The sequence below is a fragment of the Myotis daubentonii genome, chromosome 11, assembly GCF_963259705.1.
Source record: "Myotis daubentonii chromosome 11, mMyoDau2.1, whole genome shotgun sequence".
Lineage (NCBI taxonomy): Eukaryota > Metazoa > Chordata > Mammalia > Chiroptera > Vespertilionidae > Myotis > Myotis daubentonii.
Window position 1 is genome coordinate 9,327,929 of NC_081850.1, and position 19,160 is coordinate 9,347,088.

Consider the following 19,160-nt stretch of genomic DNA (forward strand, 5'->3'; position numbering starts at 1 on the left):
GACACCACCCGTGATTGTTTCCCTGGCAGGAGGCAGCTCCCTCCGTCCTCCTGGCCCCGGAGAGCTATGCTATGAGCCTTCACAGAGGACTTGAGGCAGAGCGGCTGGGGACCCCAGCATGGCTTGGCTGGCCAGAGTCCTCCTGGGCTGTCAGTCAGTGCCAGCTGTGACTCCACCCACACTCCCCACCCCGCCTCCCACCACACCCCCCGGGGCAGGGTGCTCCCTCTGCCACGATACAGCTCAGAGCTCTGAATCTGGGGCTCAATGGACAGATTTCAATGAAACCTGGCCGGCTCAGATTAAGAAACATTTTCAGCTTCCTCTCCTGAGAAACTAAAGCCCAAACCAGAGTCCCAATAGGTGGGCTCCACTCTGCTCAGCAGAGCAGCTTCCAGAGCCTCCGCTGAGAAAGGAGCGCAGGCAGCACAGGTCCTCCGTGCCCCACGAGGCTGCGTGCGGAAAGTCTGCGGACCTGGGGGTCGGTCCCAGGCACCCACGGCCTGGCCTGCAAGGGCCTGGGACTGAGGCGCCATGTCCACGGAGGTCAGGGACCCGCTGGAGCCCGCCCCTCCCCGTGCACCCCCACAGGACCAGGACACGCACACACAGCGGGGATGCCTCAGGAGTCCCTCAGCTGGTGGCCCAGGGCCAGCCAGACCCCCAGGCCTCGGATGTCCTGACTGAGCCCTGTCAGTATCCACATGAGGCCACGGCCACCAAGCAGAAGGCACGCCAGGCTGGGACCACGTGGCAGCTCTCTTTCTGAAACACCAGATGGCCCTACAGGCCAAAGTCCAGTCCGGCCCCACAGGCCCAGCCAGGGGGACCGAGCCGGGGCTGAGGAGTGTGGGCAGCCTCCTGCCGGCAGCGCTCCATCTGCCCCAGGGTCTGGCTGCCCGCTGCGTGAGGGCAGCCCTGTTCCCCTCCTGGTGTCCCTGAGCACCCCCCCCCCCCCCCCACACACACACACAAATGGCCCGAAGCCGTAGGCCACGGTGCCGGGACGTACCTTTGAAAGCCTCCAGCAGGTGCTTTCCCATGTACCAGCAGGCAGTCTCAAAGTTGGGAAACTGAGTCAGGCTGCCCAGTTTCAATCTTCTTTCCACCTCGTATGCTCTGGAAGCCACAGCAAAGAACTATTCAATGCTCTGAGCCCTGAGCAGGCGACACTAAACACTGGTGGGCCCGTGCCACACCCATGGCCAGACAAGGCCATACAGAGGCCATGCCTGGCCAGGCCTCCCTGCTGGCCCTGGGTGGTGAGGTGAACCAGGGGATCACTTTGGGGCGAGTGCCCAGTGCCCAGTGCCCGTTGGCCGTGGCTTCTAGACCTCTGGGTCAGTGCCTATGGAGAAGGCAGCTCGGCCTTTCCATTCACTTCAAACCCGCCATGGGCCATGGAGGCTGTCCAGACACGAGGCACCTCAAGGGCCCATCTTTTCCTTCCTCCCACGATCATGGAGGCCCAGCCACTCAGGGGAGGTGGCATCACACTGATGGTGGGGACCCTGCCTGGTGGAGCCCCGAGGCAGGTATGGCCCTACCTCATCTGCATCTCCACACTCAGGCTGTGGAGGAAATGTCCCGCGAAGGCCAGGCAGTCCACGGGCGTGAGTGTGGCATAAATCCAGCCTGGGGGAGACAGATGTGGCTAGCCCTTCACGGCGTTCTCACGCCAGGCTCTCGGTGGCTGCCTGGCCTGTCTGGCCAGCATGGGCTCAGTGCCCCTGCCCACCTGATACCCATGGAAGGACCTCTGGCCTGGCCTCGTGTACTGAGTGGGTGGGCCCTCCAGGAAGGAGACTGTGTCCGAGCTGGCCCAGTCTGCTCAATCCAGCCCTGAACAGTACAGATGGGGAAACTCAGGCCTGGGAGCGGAGGGGACGTGCTCAGACCACCCAGGGTCAGGCTACCCATCATTCCCGATCCCTACACGCAGGGACAGAAGGAGATGACGCAGGGCTGCCACCTCTCCTTGGAGAGCTGGGGTTCTCCCTACATCATCCTCAGAGATGCAGCCTGGGCCAGACTGGGAAACTGATTGTGGGGAACCAGGTGTGTGTGTGTGTGGGGGGGGGGAGGTACCTAGATCAAGAAAGGCACAGGGGCAGATGAGTCAAAGGAAACATGAGGTCTCATCAGAAAATCTGAGCCTCAGCCGGCTATTTGGTGACACTAAGGACTTGTTAACCATTCATTTGTAAGGTGCAACGACAGGACTGTAATCATGTCCTTTTAAAAGGAAGCCTTTCAGAGATGGGGACATATTTACGAGTAAAGCACTATGACACCTGTAAAGGGCACTTATTTGTTCACGTCCTGCTTCCTCCTACGATGTTTGAAATGTCAAGATCAGCAAACACCTCAAACAGCGTGGCCCAGCCCTTGGGGGCCCTGGCCCGGCTTCTGTGAGCATAGCCAGGCTGGGGCTGCTAGAGCTCTTGGCCTGAGGTGACCCCAGAGGTGACTGCACAACGGGCCTGCCCCAGGACAAGGCAGCAGACACCCACACGGGCCCTCCCGGGGCAGACCCCAGTGGTGGGTATGTGGTACAGGGACAGAGCACTCACCAGAGGGGATGAAGAGCGTCTGGCCCTGCTTGAGGGTGCACTTGTAGCATTTGTCTACCTGGTCGGCAAAGAACATCTCACTGTGGTTCGAGGCCGACTGCCAGCGCTCATACAGGGAGATGTTGGCCGAAGCCGGCTTGATGAGATAGAAGATCTTCTCCCCCTGCCAACGAGAGGCCATTGACAGCTCGCCATGTGCTGTGAGATCCGTGATGACAGAGCCTGCCGCAACCCGGGATGCTGGGGCCTGGGCAGGGCCCTCCATGTCCTGGTGCTGGGTCCTGGCTCAGCCTACCCAGGCCACCGTTTGGCAAACACTGGAGCCACACGTGTTTTAAGTTCGGAAGTCGGTGTGTTTGGAAGGTTCTAGGCATAGGAGTCCCCAACACGTTTGGGCACCCTCGCCACCCCACATACCATAACTCTGCAGCAATAGGGGCACCATGTGTGCCAAGGGGACACAGAGCTGTGACCCCCTTGGTTTCGTGAATTACAGGAAAGCTGTACTTAGAGAGGCTGTGTCTCAGCTGGAGATGGAAGGCGGCCCCTGGGGCTGCCAGGCCTGGCCAGCCGCACCAGGAGACACAGAGCCCCTCCCTCTCGGGGCAGACAGACTGAGGGACACACAGGAAGGGACCTGCTCAGTCTGCAGGGACGCTCAGATGCATCTAAAGCCCCACTCCTTTAGGGCAAGCGCCCTTGTCCCCTTTCAGGAATTCTTTCCAGCACTGCTCTCCCTTCCCTGGATAAGAATGGCCACTGAACACTCAGTCACCACTCCCCTGGGTGGGCCTCTGATTGCCTCACGAGTCCCAGTTTTTAGAAAAGGCAACGCAGGCCTGTTGCTTTGGTCTTGAGGTGCCCCTGTCCACCACACCTCCAGTGGCAGAATTACCTGTCCCTCGTCCTGCCCAGGGATTCATACTCATGAAGACTACAGATAGTCCTGCAGACCCACAGTGACCTGGTCACAAGCGGGGCAAGCCCCCAGGGCTCACCTTGAGCACGTGGTACCAAGCAGAGGCGCCCCCGGAGTCGATGTGGAAGTCGGTGTAGCTGTCCTTCACACAGATCAGGCAGTACTTAGTCACCTTGGGCTTGGCCAGCAACGCATCATCAGGCCAGTAGTTTTCTACCCAGGACAGTTTCTTCACAATATCAGGTGGCTCCACGAAGCTGGACATTCTGGGGCAGGGACAGGAAGAGGGATCAGCAAGGTGGGAAGTGTCACCACGTTTGTTATGCCCTGGACAGGGAGGGAAAGGTGCCCTGAGACTCATGTCCCACACACATTTCTCACTTCTGGCTACACGGCCTCGTTCCCATCTTACAGATGCGCAGACTGAGGCTCACAGAAGGCAGAACAAGCCCAGCCCCCAGGTGCAGCTGCGGCAAGCGTCTAACACTAGTCTCCCGGCCCACAGATGGGTGTGGAGAAGGCCTGAGGACCATCCACCCTGAAGACAGGCTTGTCCCGGAGACCCAGAAAGGGAGGTTTCCTGGGTTGGTCCACACTGCGCTGGCACGATGGGCTGAGAGCAAGTATCCTTCATGCACAGCCCAGGCGCCTCCTGGCCTCGCCTGGATAAAAGCCACCGATCTCCAGTGCTGACAACAGGAGCCCGGGACCCTCTGCCACATCAGCCACTACCAGACCAGCCAGCTTACTTCCAGGGAATGTACAGAACGGGGAAGGCAGCCTTTGGTATCAAGGAAACGTCCCTGCTTTGGGTAAAATGCACAATGATGCATTAAGAACGCCCAGCTCAGCGGCACCTGTGCAGTGACACCTCAGCTGCCGTGAGGGCCGTCTCCTAGCTCTTGCTGCCTCGGGCAGGATGGAATCCGCACATCTCTGCATGAAAGGCGATGCCGCCATACAAACTATCACAGGTCAGAGGTCAGGCCACCCTGAGCTCAGTGGCCTCAGTCACTGGCCCTCCTCTTTAAATTAAAGCTCTGGCTTCTTCCAAACTAGAATCCCTCCCCATGCCCCATGAGAGCCCTCTTCACCCATCTCTGCCTGTGCCCACCTCCCGGTCCATCCACAGTCCAGGTGCAGCACTGCCACAAGAGAGGGGCCCTGCCCCACCAGCCCGGGGCGCTCATAACCCTCCATACACCCCATACAATAGTGGGGCCACTGCCACCTCCCCACATGGCCCCAAATGTCCTTTTCTTGCTGTTGGCTTCTCAGGTACAAAATCTGCCACCAATGCCAGTGGCTCTTCAAAGCCCTTCAGAAACCCATGGAGAGAAGGGAAGGTGACACAAGGATGCCTTGAATGCAGGCCCAGACACCCCATGGGTTTGGCCCCCACTTTTCAGCCCCAGAAGCCATCTTTGAGGACAGATTTCACTGATGAAACAGAGGCCGAACCTCCTCCCTCTTGAATGGCGTGGAACCTAGTCCCAGTGCATTCAATAGGTGTGGCGCCATGACCATGAACAACCTGGTTTGAAGTGTACATGTCCCCCTCCCTCACCCACTGCCCTTGGACAGGACAAGAGGACACCAGAAGCACCATATATTTTTCTGCCAGCAAAGCAGCAGCCATGAAAGGCCCAAGGAGAAACCCCAGGCCTAGCTCCATTACCCAAATCATCCCAGTGCCACTCTGTGAAGATCTCTCCGCCAGAGAGGCCAATCAAGTTGATGGCAACATGAGTGTGAGCTTTGATACCAAAGCAACCCACTCCTCAGAACTCAGTCTTGGAGAACATCCTTCTTGTACACACACAGATAAGAGACCGTTTTCTCCAGATACCGTAACCCATCTTATTTCCCTTTTTGCCTTTGCTGTCAGGAAGCTCAAATTAAGCCCACTGTCCAATTACATAATTTCACTATGGCTCTTGGTAGTTCTGTATTTTACTTCTCAATGTGATTCTTGATAACTCTTATTCCTACCTGACTTTTTGCACCTGGGCTATTTTGTTATTTTGTGGGCTTTCTATAATTAGCAAGGTGGACATAATTCAAAAATAAAACTGTTCTTAAATTAAACCATCATCGACTCACACCTTGTGGGGGGAGAGTGTACTGGGTCTTTCCCAAGGGCGAGCTGGAGAGCAGTGGGCACCTGACAAAGGGGCAAGAGGTGCACAGCGTGGGTGGGCACAGCTAAGCAGGTGGTCCTGAGAGAACAGGGTCATAAAGACACAGGGCTGCGCCAGAATCCGACCCACCTCTGAAAACAGGACCCCGGAACCAGGTGGGCCCAGACAACCAGACACCTTGTGTAGGGCCCTCGTCCCTGAGAACACAGCAGGCAGGACGGGGGGGGGGGGGGTGGAGGGGGCAGGCAGGAGCAGAGCAGCTGCTCAGGCATGATCCCACAGTGCTAAAGGTGCTAATTAAAGTGTGTGCAGCCCTAACCGGTTTGGCTCAGTGGATAGAGGCACATCCTTGGTTGCAGGCACATCCCGGGGGGTGGGTGGGGGGGCGGTGCAGGAGGCAGCTGATTGATGTTTCTCTCTCATCGATGTTTCTAACTCTTTATCCCCCTCCCTTCCTCTCTGTAAAAAAAAAAAATCAATAAAATATATTTTTTAAAAAAGTGTGTGCAGGCATGTGAGCAAGTGTGTAATAAGCATGTGTGCATATGTCAGTGTGGCTTAGGGGCGGATGGGATAATACACACCTGGGTGTGGGTGTGAGCGACTGCATAAGTGTGTGAGTGTGTGTATGTGTGTCTCAGTGTGTGTGTGTGTGTGTTTGTGTGTGTGTGTGTGCACGTGCGCCAGGAGTGTGTTGTGATGGGCACATGCGTTCTGGAGGGAAGCACTGTTATCAATGGTTCTCTCTGGGGAGTAGGGTGGGCGGATCAGAGGAGGAGCTGGCATATCATTCGTTATTTCCTATTTGAATTGTTCACAATGAATACCTTTTATACTTTAGAAGAGAAACACCAAATAATGCCATGTGTGGAATTCTACACACCCTGAGATGGGCCACGGGTGTCCCTCCCCAGGCCCACCCACCCGCTCACCTGGTGTCTGAGAACTCGAGGCTGGTGAGGCTGAGGACCCGCCTGCGGCTGGTGCTGTAGTAATAGTCCACAAACTCCTTCAGTTTCATCTTGCAGTCCTTCTGCTTGGTGACATCTGTCACGTCCACGCTCCGCTCTGGGCCTGGGGAGGCAGTGGAGGAGGGTGGGTGCCCCAGGGGTAAATGGCCTGGCCACCCACGAGGTCGGGGCAGGACAGGGGGGAGGCCGCTGAGGGGAGGGCTGCATGCGGAGGCTCTGATCTCTACTGCCCAGCCCTCTGCCCTGCCCTGCCCACTGCCCCAGGCTGTTAGGAGGACCCATGGTGCTGTAGGGTGGCAGTCACCACCCTCAGCTAAGGTGGCCAGATCAGCAATTAAAAATATAGGACTCCAGGTAAATTTGAACTTGAGATAAGTAATAAAGACGCTTTTAGTATATATCCCAGATAAAGCATGGCACGCGCTTATATTTTAAACATTAAAAAATATCAAAAAACTTCTGTGTTTCTAGGGTACCAACTAATTATTCTGAAAATTGATAAATAGAAGGAAAACATTTACCCCACGTTTCCTACGGTTGATGAGGAAAAGTGCAGGTAAAAATCATTGACGATGACAAGAAAGTTGGCACAACTGAGTCACCATTGAGGGAAATCCTTTGGACGAGACTCACAATGAACAGAGGGAGGAAGGACAGGATTAGCCAATCCCGACTGTCCTCCACAGCCGCTCAGACCTCGAGCTGAGAGGCTGACGGGCGTGTCTGTGGACAGATATGGCTGCACTGCCTGGCTCACTGCCTAGAAGTGGGCGGCCGGGCACCGTAGGCCTCGGCTGAAGGAAGCACCCTGCTGGGAAGGCGCTGCCCACAACCTGAACGCAGACCTGGGCAAGCTTCTCGCCACGTGGTGCAGGGACCCCTGGGGACAGAGGAACATGCTGCATGACCCCACAGGGAGGCCATCGGCCAAATCCCCATGGTAGGGTTTTCCTCAATTCCCACGTGGGACGTTTTCCAGGACCAACACCCCCATCCTTCCAACAAGGAGAAGGGGAGTGGGGGGGCTGTTCTAAAAGTAAATGGACTTGAAGGGACATAAAAACCCAGGGCAGTGTGTGGTCTTGTTTGGATTCTCACTCAAACAGCCAAACGTAAAAGGCTGCTCTTGAGGCAACAGGAGAGAACTGCTGTGGGCCTGCAGTGATAAGGAGTTGTCATTTGTGTTCCAGAGTGCCAGAATAGAATGTGATGACTTTTTAAAATACGGTCTGTTAGAACTGTGCGCTGGAGCTGTCATGGGTGACATAGCTGATGTACCAGTTTGGCTTCAAAATACTTGGGGGGAAGTAGAAGAGACAGAAAAACAGTTGAAAGTTGGTGGTTTTTGTGGTCAGTACTGGGCACATGGGGACTCACTGTTGACTCCTCTCATTTTTTTGTGGGTAAAAAGTTCCTTAATAAAACCAGAAGGGAAAGAAAGACACTTACAGTAAAAGCCTAAGACCATCTCCCCATGCAGCACAGTGGTGGTGCAGGGGGCGGGGCCTAGACAGACACAAACCTGGGGCCTGGAGGACAGAGCATGTAGCTCATACGTGGGAAGAGCCTAGAAAACAACGTGTGCTTGGGAGGCACCCACCACATGTTGGCTGCTCTTCCAGGTGCTATTACAGGCCCAGAGCTGGCCATCGCCAGGCTGGAAGAGTGAGCCCCTCCCTCCCTGCCTCAAGCTGGCCAGCCCTGGGGACCCCAGCTCCAGAGAGGGGTGTGGTCTCTGGTTTGAATACAGGCGACCTCATTTAGTCTCCATGCCAACCCCCACTGCAGGCTTTGCAGATGCAGAGGGTCAAGCTCTGGGCAATGGAGCAACTCCTCTGCAGTCCCAGTGCCTACGCCCTCACCTGTCCAGCATGTGGCCAGCGCCAGCCTGGTTATTTGCCATTTCAGGGAATCTTTGCTTTCCCCCCCCCACACTGGCCACGCAGGCAGCCCTGTGAACATGCCAAGCCCTGGCAACCACAAGAGCCTCAGAGCCAGGGCTGTGCTGCAGTCAATGCCAGGTGTGTGCTGGCCTCTCCATGCCAGCTGCCTCACGGATGATGCCTCCGCACACACGGGCACTTCCCTGGACCCAGAGGTGTCCTGCCTGAGGGTGTGTATGTGCTGGGAACTGCCGGGGGACATGAAACTGAATTGCAGATGGCATCAGCTGGATCCCAGAGGGACCCAGGAGAGTGGTGGCCCTGGGTCATGGGAAGGCCCTGGGGCAAATGAGTGAGGCAGCCACCAGGAGAAGCTGAGAACAAAGCACAGCCGCAGGAGAAGGTCCCGTCCCGGCCGAGCCCTTCTGGCATGACTGCCCTTAGGACCCAGCAGTAGCAGAACTGGCCGCTGGCAGAATCAAGGAGTCTCCAGGCCAGACCCCACTTTACAGCTGGAGTAACTGAGCAGAGAAGGGGCCAGGGTCACATGCCACTCAGGTGGGACATGTGGTCTAATTCTAAAAGCTCCCAGAACAGAGAACAGAGACCCTGAGTCACACTCATTCAGATGGCACAGGGACACAACCAGGGCTCCAGGCCAGCAGGCCCGGGTGCCCACAGCCACATGAATGGCGGGGGGGAGCGGGAGTACTTACCCACGTAGTTCTCGACATCGCTGACATAGAAGGTGGGGGCCGGGACTGCCAGGCCCAGCCCGTCTTTCTTGGGGACAAGAATGGGCTCCGTGAAGCCGTGCTCCTCCATGTAGCCCAGGGTGAGCTGGCTGCCTGGCACGCGAGCCACGACATCTTCCGCACTGTGGGGAAGTGCAGGTCAGAGGTCACATCAGACCAGGTCCCAGCCCCTCTGCACCCTGACAGGCCTGGACAGGGCCTTAGGGTTGGAGACATAAGGCCCATGTTGCTGCCACCCGTCTCCCATAGCCCCAAGTAGAGAGCGCCCCACAGCACCATGCCCAGGGTCACAGGGCAGCCACAGAGGGTCCTACATACTCCTCACAGATGGACACCTCAAGGTCCGGGAGGCCTGGCCAGGGGTGAGATGAGTGGTGAGTGGGGGGTGGGGACACATCGCACCCATCCCTCCTACCAAGGCCGAGATCCTCCCCTACCTCCCTTGTTCTCCCTGCCCCAAGCCCCTTCATGGGTGAGCAGACCTTGCACAGGGTGAGTCTGGGACTGAGGATACAGCAGATGGAGACAAAGTCCTCCTCAATGATAAACTGACACACAGACCCCACATGTTCCCTATCAAAATCCCAGTTGACATCTTTGCAGAAATTGACAAGATAAACTTGGAATGTTGGATGGAAATGCAAGGTACCCAGATGACCAAAATAGTCCTAAAAATTAACAACAAAATTGGAAGACACTTCTCAACTTCAAAATTCACTAAAAAGCTACAGTATTCAAGACTGTGTGGTACAGTCATAGAAAGAATCCAGAAATAAGCCCAAATATCTATGGTCAACTGCTTTTCATTAAGGTGCCAAGACAATTCAATAGAGAAAAAATATAGTAATTTCAATAAACTGTGCATGGGAGAACTGGATATCCACATGCAAAAGAATGAAGTTGGACTCCTACCCCATAGCATATACAGAAGTTAACTCAAAATGAGTCGAAGACTCATATATAAAAGCTAAAACCATAAAACTTTTAGAAGAAAACATAGGCATAAATCTTCATGACCTTGAATTTAGCAATGATTTCTTAGATGAGACACCAAAAGCACAAACAACAAAAGAAAATATAGATAAGTTAGACTTCATCAAAAGTATAAATTTTTGTGCTTTCAAGGAGCACTATCAAGAAAGTGGAAAGACAACCCATAGAATGAGAGAAAGTATTTGGTAAGTGACGAGTATCTAGAATATGTAAAGGACTCTTACAACTCAACAATAAAGACAATACAATGAATGGGAAGGGGTTAAAATAACATGGAACCAGACTTCTGGTTTCAAATCTCACATGTAAAGAGCCTGAAGTTGTCACTCCTGTTCTCAAAGAAAAAAGTTGAACAAAGTGAAAACCAAAGACTTTTCGTAGATTCATCAGATAATTGAGGTTACAGGGAAAACAGTCACCCCAAAATCTGGAGAGACAGGCAAATACAGAAAATCACAGCCAAGATAACCTTATCTGAAGCAGAAGCTGAGGCAGTAACTGGCAGGGAAAGTACTTAAATGGTAATTTTTGACAGAGTGTGGAACTTGAGGGTGGACTAGCTTAATAGTTAAAAACTCGTGGGGGCCCAGTCTCAGAGAAGACCCACACTTTCATGGATTTTACCTCCAGAAATTCTACCAGGTTCTCACAATAAAGAACTGCCCCTGTTTCAGGCAGAGGGAGGGGAGAAGTAACTATGTTTAAATACATTCTGAGTATTCTCCATAATAAAGTTTACCTCTAGGAGAACTTACTTTACCAGATCCTTATCTGACAGGGAGGGCAAGCCGCCAACTGTCGCCTTGCAGCCTCCCTGCCTCCAGTAAGTAGAGAAAAAGAAAAGGCCAAGACATACTTCTGAAGGTGACAGCCCAGAGCCTCAAGGCCACTAAAACACTGAACTTTATCATTAAATTACAGAACACGTCCCCTCTCCCAATCCTTTCCACCATACAACCGTATAATAACAGTTAAGTATAGTTGAGAGAGCTGCAAGATACAGGTTATTTAAGAAGGAGTTCTTAAGGAAACCCAAGGAAAACAAAACAGGAAATAAAGGCACAAGGAAACTAGAAGAAAGTGATGCCTCTGACACCCACAACTACAGCAAACACTAACACTGACCGAGCTCCCAGTCGGGTCTCTATAAAACTTCACACAAAATGCCTAATTACCTCAGTTCCTATCACTCCGCTTTCAACAAAATATTACAGGGCATAATAAAAGGCAAGAAAACCCATAGTCTGAAGAGATAAATCAAGAATCAGAACAAGACTCAGGTTAAAGCACAGTATTTGGAATTATCAGATAGGAAATTTAAAATAATTATGATTAATATGTTAGGAGCACCAACAGAAAAAGTGGAGAACATGCAAGAACAGATGGTAATGTAAACAGAGAGATGGAAACTCTAAAAATCAAAAGGAAATGCTAAGAAGTAAAGAAAACAACCAGCAGAAGTGAGGGAAGCATGCATCAGTAGACTGGACACAGCTGCGGAAAGAATCCGTAAGCTTGAAGTACGCCAACAAAAATTGCTCAACCTGAAAGGCAAAGAGATAAAAAATGGGGATACAGAATATCCAAGAAATGTTGAATAATTACAAATAGAGTAATATATGCATGATGGGAATACCTAGAAAGAAAAGAAAAAACTAAAGTAATAATGGCTGAGGATTTTCCAAAATTAATAACAGACACATAACCACAGATCCAGAAAGCTCAGACAGCACCACCAAGCAGCATAAACACTCTCTCTCTCTCTCTCTCTCTCTCTCTCTCTCTCTTTCATAAATAAATAAATAAATAAATAAATAAATAAATAAATAAATAAATAATAAAAATAAATAAAACTTCACTTAGGCATGGAATATTCAAACTACAGAAATCAAAGATAAAGAAAATATCTTGAAGAAAGCCAGATGAGAGAGATCAACTCCTGCATGACAGACTGAAGAGCTCGGCTGACCTGCACCCCAGTGAAATAGTGAAAACTGTTTTAAAAACTATTCAAAGCCTTTGGAATTGGTCCTAAGAGCAAACAGCAAATGAAGAAACATCTATGTAAGAAAAATCTACGAAAGCTTGGTACAAGAATGGTAAGATTATGTGATCTTTGGCCCAAAACATGCCTCCCCTACACTTGCCCAGCTCAGTGAGGAGCAGGCTCCACTCCAGGCTGCAGCTAAGGGCCAGGAATGCTGAATGGACACTCGCCCGGGCCCAGGCTCTCGAGGAGCAGGGTGTCCACCTTTCTTATCCCTCCCGGCTGTCTGTTGCCGAGGCTAAGTCCTGGGCAAAGGCTGCCAAAAGGTGGGGGCTCCCTTCTTCCACCTGGCCCGCACTCGTGGAACTGAGGCTCTGCCCGGAGTGGGGCACCCCGAGAATACTGGGGTCCTCATCACCCTTGCCCGGCCATTTCTACTCGGCATTCTACTGGAGGTCCTGGCCAAAGAAAACAGGCAAGAAAAAAAAATAAAAGTAACCCAGACTGAAAAAGAAAGAAGTAAAACTATCTATTCAAAGATGGTATGATCTTGTGTATAAAACAAAAACAACAAAAAACAAAAAAACCACAACACAAGGATCTACTAAAAAAATTAGAATGAATAAACTAGTTCATTAAGGTTGCAGGATATAAGATCAATATATAAAAATCAATTGTATTTCAGTATAGTAACAACAATCTGAAAATAAAATTAAGTAAACACACTTATAAGAGTATTAAAAAGAACAAATTATTTAGGAATAAATTTAACAAAGGAAGTACAAAATTATACTCTGAAAACTATAAAATATTGTTGAAAGTAATTTAAAAGATCTCAATAGATGGAAACATATCTCATATTCATGGGGTCAGAAGACCTAAAATTATTAAGATGGCAATACTCTGATTCTACTGGTCTATGGATTCAACACAATCCACATCAGAGTCTCAGATGACCTCTTTCTAGAAACTGACAAGCTGATCCTAAAATTCATATGGAACTGCAAGAGACTCAAAATGACCACAACAATCTTGAAAAAGAAAAACAAAATTGGAGGACTCACACTTCTCAATTTCAAAACTTACTGCAAAGCTACAGAGCTACAGCAATCAAAACAGTGGAAAACTGGACTAAGGATAAACAGAGATCGGTGGGATAGAATGAAGTCTCCAGGAATAAGTGCATACATCCATGGCTGAGAGACTTTCGATAAGTGTGCCAAGACCACTGAATAGTGAAAGAATTGTCTTTTTCCATAAATAGTGCAGGGACAAATAGGTAGCTGCAAGCAAACAAGAAAAATGAAGTTAGATCCTTACCTCACACTATATGCAAAAATTAACTGAAAATCAAAGACCAAACTGTACAACCTAAAACTATGAAACTCTTAAAAGAAAACATGGGGATAAATCCTCATGACCTTGGATCTGGCAAAGGATTTTTAGACATGACAATAAAAGCACAAACAACAAAGGAAAAGGTAGAAAAATTAGACTTCACCAAAATGACAAAAGTTTGTGCTTCAAAGGACACCATCAAGAAAAATGAAAAGTCAACCCACAAAATAGAATAAAGTATTCGGAAATCACATGTCTGATAAGGGACTTGTATATAAACTATATAAGAACTCTTAGAGCTCAATCATAAAGACAAAAATAGTTTAAATGGGCAAAGGATCTGAACTAACATTTCTCCAAGGAAGATATACAAATGACCAAAACGCACATGAAAAGATGCTCAACATCAGTAGTGATTAAGGAAATGAAAATCAAAACCACAGCAAGAGAAAATCTTACCTACAAGTATGATTAGAATCAAAAGTCAGATAATAAAAAGTGCATCGTCCTATATACCAGAAGGTGGGGGGTTCGATTCCCAGTCAGGGCACATGCTCAGATTGCAGGTTCGGTCCCCAGTGGTTGGGGTGCATATGGGAGGCAACTGATCAAATTTTCTCTCTCACATCAATGTTGCTCTCTCTCTTTCCTTTCCTTTGCTTCTCTTCTCTCTCTCTGAAATCAATAAAGAACATGTTCTCGGGTGAAGATTAAAAAACATTTCATGAAAAGTGCTGGTGAGGACATGGAGAAACTGGAGCCCTCATACGCTGCTGATAGGAATGGAAAGTGGTGCAAACATTACGGAAAACAGACTGGAAGTTCCTCAAATAATTAAATATAGAGTTACTCCTAAAATATGAAAACATATGTCCACACAAAAACTTGTACAAGAATGATTATAACAAAAAAAAAAGGATTGTTATAACAGAATTATTCACAGTACCCCCAAATCAGAAATAACCCAAATGTCTGTCAACTGCTGAGTGAATAAACAAAATGTGGCCTGTCCATACACGGGAACATTGTTCTGCCATGAAAAAGGAATGAAGTGCTGGTACACGCTATGACGTGGGTGAACCTTGAGGCTATTACGCTGAGAGAAAGAAGCCAGACATGGACGGCCACATATTGTATGATTCCACTCAGATGAAATGTCACAACAGGCAAACCCACAGCGGCAGAAGGCAGACTCGTGGTTGCTTAGGGCGGGGCGGGAGAGCGGGGATGGGAGTGATCAAGTCACAGGTTTCTTCTGGGTGATGAAATGTTCTAAAATTGATTGACGGTGGTGCACATATCTGTGAATGTACCCAAGACAGCTGAATTGTACCCTTTAAATGGGTGATCTGTATGGTATATGAATTACATCTCAATAAATGGGCAAACAACCAGAAAAGAAAAAAGAAGCCAGAGGAAGAAAACTGCCTTGTCCATAGAGAACCCAGGATAAGAACTGCACTGGATTCTCATTAGAAACCACACATGAAAAAGAGAATGGGGTGACAGAGAAGCGGAATTCTCCCACAACACTGTCGCCCAGGGTGGAGGCTGAGGAATGGCTCCGAGCAGGTCCTACGTCACCAAGCCCCTTTCCCACAGAAGGCGTCCCCACAGCCCTGCCCCTGCCCGCTGCCCTCACACAGGACGGGGGTGGAGAGCACCTATTGACCGCGACCAGGACCTGCCACATCTGAGAATGATCTTAGCTGGACGCTGGCCCACTCCTCTCCCCTCAGAATGCCCCCTGGGAGGACACGCCTAGTGGGGACATGGGTCTCTTCCCTCCCACACTGTGCCCGGAGGTCCTGAGAGAGAGGTCAGCCTCTGCCGGGGGCCTGGAGTTTCAGGGACTATCCTCTGCCCAAGGGGTAGGCCCTCTGCTCCTGGGCCCCTGTAGGGGGTGTGCGTTGGGCCTGGAAGTGCGCAGGGGCAGGGCGATCTGACGGCCCACCTGGGAAAGGTCCGACTCCGTAACTCCTTGATGAAGAGCTGGCTGCCGTTCTGCACGGGTTTCACGTCAGGCGTCTGGCCCAGGCTGTGTTTGTGCCAGGTCCGCTTCTTCTTCACTGCAGGGGACACGGCGGGTCAGCACCCCGCACAGGCCCCTGCCTGCATCCCCCTCGCCACGCCTCCAGAGACCAGCCACGAGGGCAGCCAGGGAATCTCGAATGCAGCCAGGCTCAACCCTCCTCAGGCCAAGTCCTCAGGGTCCCTGGGCCCGGCCCACCAGCCTCCCACACCCCCATTACCCTGTGTCATCACATGGTCAGGAGCCCTCACCATCCCCAGCCTCTGGTTCTACACCCATCCCCACTCCATTTCATACCTCCCAACCCTGTAGCTCAGTTGATGGCACCCAGAAGCTGGGGTCTCCCAGGACCCCTCCCTACTCAGCACCCAGTCGTGAGAGGCATCTCCTGAGAAGGTCCCACCAAGGTCAGCCTTCAGGACAGCCCCCCCTCCCCAAACTTGTCTTCAAATAGCACAGACCCTGTCACCACCCTGCTGGGACCTTCCTGTCTCTGCAGCCCACAGCTCACACAAGAGCAGGCTGGCCACCACCTGCTGTGCTGTCCGCCCTCTCTAGCCCCGGGCTGTGCCCATCTCACACACTTCTGCACAGCCACCCCTGCCCACATCACCCTACCCACTCCCTCAGGCAGCTCTGTCCTCATGCATGCTCCCAGGCCACTGATGCACACACCTTGGACTTTTTACACATGAGAATGTGCACACACCCTTGCTGGACTGTGATACACTTGCACCATACATGTGCACTCACACATGCATACGTGCACATGCATGCACACACACCGTACTGGACTGTGAGCGCCTAGGGAGGGAAGTGACTTCCTTGTGGCCCCCGCCCCTGGTTCAGGGCAGTCACAGGTAACTCGGTGAGTGAGGAGGACCTGCTCCTTAGAACTGCTGGGGGGTCTGAGAGAGGTTGACCCTCAGGAGAAATGAGACTGGGTATGAGGAACTGATGGGAGGGTCCTCAGGGTGCCTGTCCTTCCCAGGTGAGGATGGGAGGGAGCTGCAGGGATGAGCCCTGGGACTCCTGTGTCCCAGAGTTTTGGGCATAAAGGCAGCCGAGGACAGCCCAGTGACAATGACTGGGCATAAAGGCAGCCGAGGACAGCCCAGTGACAATGACTGCCCCTGAGAAGGACTTACCTGAAGCAGAAAGGGGAAGGCGCTGGGAGGCTGAGCTGGCCTCCGTTCCAAATCGCCAACCCTTCCCCATCTCCATCAAGTCAAGTTGGAGACTATCTCCAACATCGGGTGATATTATGGCATGTCTGCCCCATGGCCAAAATGTGAGTGGATGTTATGGAAACCTGGCAGAATCTAAGCTGTGACTTCCAGAGGCAGCACCAGGCATAGACAGGAGGTCCAAAGGGCTCAGAGTCACCCGTCCAAATCTTTCTTGCCCCGCCATCTTATTGCTGTGTGACCTTGGGCAAGTTACTGGGCATCTATGTGTCTTATCTTTAATAGAGAGATACTAGTCCCGGCCTCCTGGGCTCCTTGTGACATGTAATAAGGGAGTGATACTCGGCACCATGCGTACTCTGGGAGCTCTGCAGGGCACACCCTTAGGCCCCTTTCTCTCAGCTGCTTGGTCCACAGGCAAACTCAGCACCTGTTCCAGATGCACAGGCTCTTCCCCATGCACCCCAGTGTGCCCCTCTGTCCCGAGCCTCTGGGACGGGGGATGAACTTCAGACAGGAAGGGCTCAGCACACTCCTGTCCCTCGATGCCCACCAGAGCGGGGCAATGCCTGGGCCACGGAAAACTCCCCACTGCCCTTTGGCTACCCCATCTCAGATCTGTTCTCCCCAGAAGTTTGCAAGCACACTCCGAGCAGCTCGGCTCTGCACAGGGGTCACCAAAGTGATAGATGGCCTGGGGTCATACCAGCTTCCTAAAGAGCCCAGGGGCCTGGGACAGGGTGCCATGGCAAAAGAAGGCCCTGGGACACCGCCCCAGTCACAGCCCAGGTAACTCTGACTCTGAAAACAGACTGAGCATTATTGTCCTTTCTGCTGAGCCTGTAGCTGCACCAGGAAGTGACCTGGGACATCCAGTGTGCGCAGGCTTTAGAGTCTACAAGGTGCTCCCCCTCAAACGGCCCGAGGAAAGGAAGGAGCAGCGTGGAACTCGGTGTGCCCAGCCACCTGGACCTGGGCTGTCCACACCAACCGGAGGGGGTGGGGGGTGCCTGCAGTGGGAGGTGAGCCTAGATCTGAGGGGTCCCCACCCATGAGGGGTCCAGTACATTCAGGGATCTGAGGTGGGATGAGAAGGGAAGCCCAGGGCATATACTGGCAGCCATGACAGTGCAGAGAGCAGAGGCAGGCTGACGAGACAGTGATCCTAGTGCTGTGTGGGGCCGGTGGGAGGGGGCAGGAGGGGAAGGAAGGTACTGAGGAGGGACCCCATATGAGCCCCTCCAGGAGTGTTCCCCATGTTCCCAGCCACTGTCCTCCCAGCAGGGCCTGAGGATGCTGAGTTAGCACCTGCACCTGCCCCTCCCTCTGTGAGGCAGTGTGGCCCCCGGGCAGCCCCACCTCAGAGAAGAGCTCCAGGCTGGAGCCATGCCAAGATCTCCCCTAGGAGGGTATGCAGAGCACAAGGATGTACACTGCCTGGCACTGAGTGCCTCATCCCGGGAGGCCACATGGGAAACCTGAGTCTTGGGGGTGGGGAGGGAGCATGGGGCAAAGTGACAGAGGTGCAGTGGACAGAAGGAGGAAGAAGCAGCACCTCCATGTGTCCCCAGAAGCTGGGTCTGAAAAGCAGGTGCTGACCGGCCAGTCCCTCACTCAGGACCAGCAGCTCACCACCTCACAGAGAGACTGCCCGCCGAGGCTGTGGCTGGAGCAGGTGGGCTGGGACAACAGCCAGGGACAGAGCTGCGAGACACGACCGAGTTCTGCCAAGCTCCCCGAGACTGAGAGTCCTCCGACCTGTGGCACCCCAGCGCCCCTCTCTGGCAATGTACACCCTGGAGACAGCTGCTGAGTGGGGCACCTGGAGTGTGGGGGCCGCACCCCACCTCGTTGGGCATGACAGGATCCTCAGAGAGGATCAAAGTGAGAAGACAGTGCGTGAAGTAACCTCTTGAGCACCACAGAGCTAAAGAGAGACAAAACGGGGTCAGAGCCACTTTGAGGATATGCCACCTGCTTTGCATGAGCCTTCGTGTCAACTGTCAGTGGGGGCTCCTTGCTGGGTTCCCATGGGGACCACTGGGCCCTGCACCACATCTACCTGTGGGCTCTCCCTCCTCACCTTGTCACGCCTGCTGCAAAGCCCGCTCAGGGAAGGGAAGGAGGCAGGCCTGGGCCTAAGAGGGCCTGCAGCGCAGCCCACAGGTTTGGGGGCTCCCCTGGAAACACAGTGACATGAAGGAGCATCTTGTCCCCAAGGGGCCTCGCTGTGGAGGGTGTGACTGAGCTGATGTGGCAAACACCAACCTGTGCGTCACTGACATCCGGACAGAGCACGGACTCAGTGCAAATGCAGAGTGACCGCCAATCTGGAGTGCATGCTAGTGGAAGGTGCTAGAACCTTTGTCCCCGATAGCATA

At 52.4% G+C, this 19,160-nt stretch overlaps 1 protein-coding gene across 5 annotated transcripts in view; it reads right to left on the bottom strand.

Annotated features, from left to right (window-relative positions):
- PHF2 (PHD finger protein 2) overlaps window positions 1–19,160 on the bottom strand; it is an 84,779-nt gene that overhangs the window by 20,030 nt on the left and 45,589 nt on the right. For 4 of the 5 annotated variants that reach the window (XM_059656450.1, XM_059656449.1, XM_059656451.1 and 1 more), the window contains 7 exons: window positions 15,515–15,629; window positions 9,204–9,364; window positions 6,566–6,707; window positions 3,572–3,758; window positions 2,574–2,736; window positions 1,548–1,635; window positions 1,013–1,119 (listed from right to left, as the gene is read on the bottom strand). In XM_059656450.1, coding sequence (XP_059512433.1) covers window positions 1,013–1,119; window positions 1,548–1,635; window positions 2,574–2,736; window positions 3,572–3,758; window positions 6,566–6,707; window positions 9,204–9,364; window positions 15,515–15,629 — 963 coding nt within the window. The remainder of the gene's footprint in view (window positions 1–1,012; window positions 1,120–1,547; window positions 1,636–2,573; window positions 2,737–3,571; window positions 3,759–6,565; window positions 6,708–9,203; window positions 9,365–15,514; window positions 15,630–19,160) is intronic. The other variant, XM_059656453.1, reaches the window with a different exon arrangement.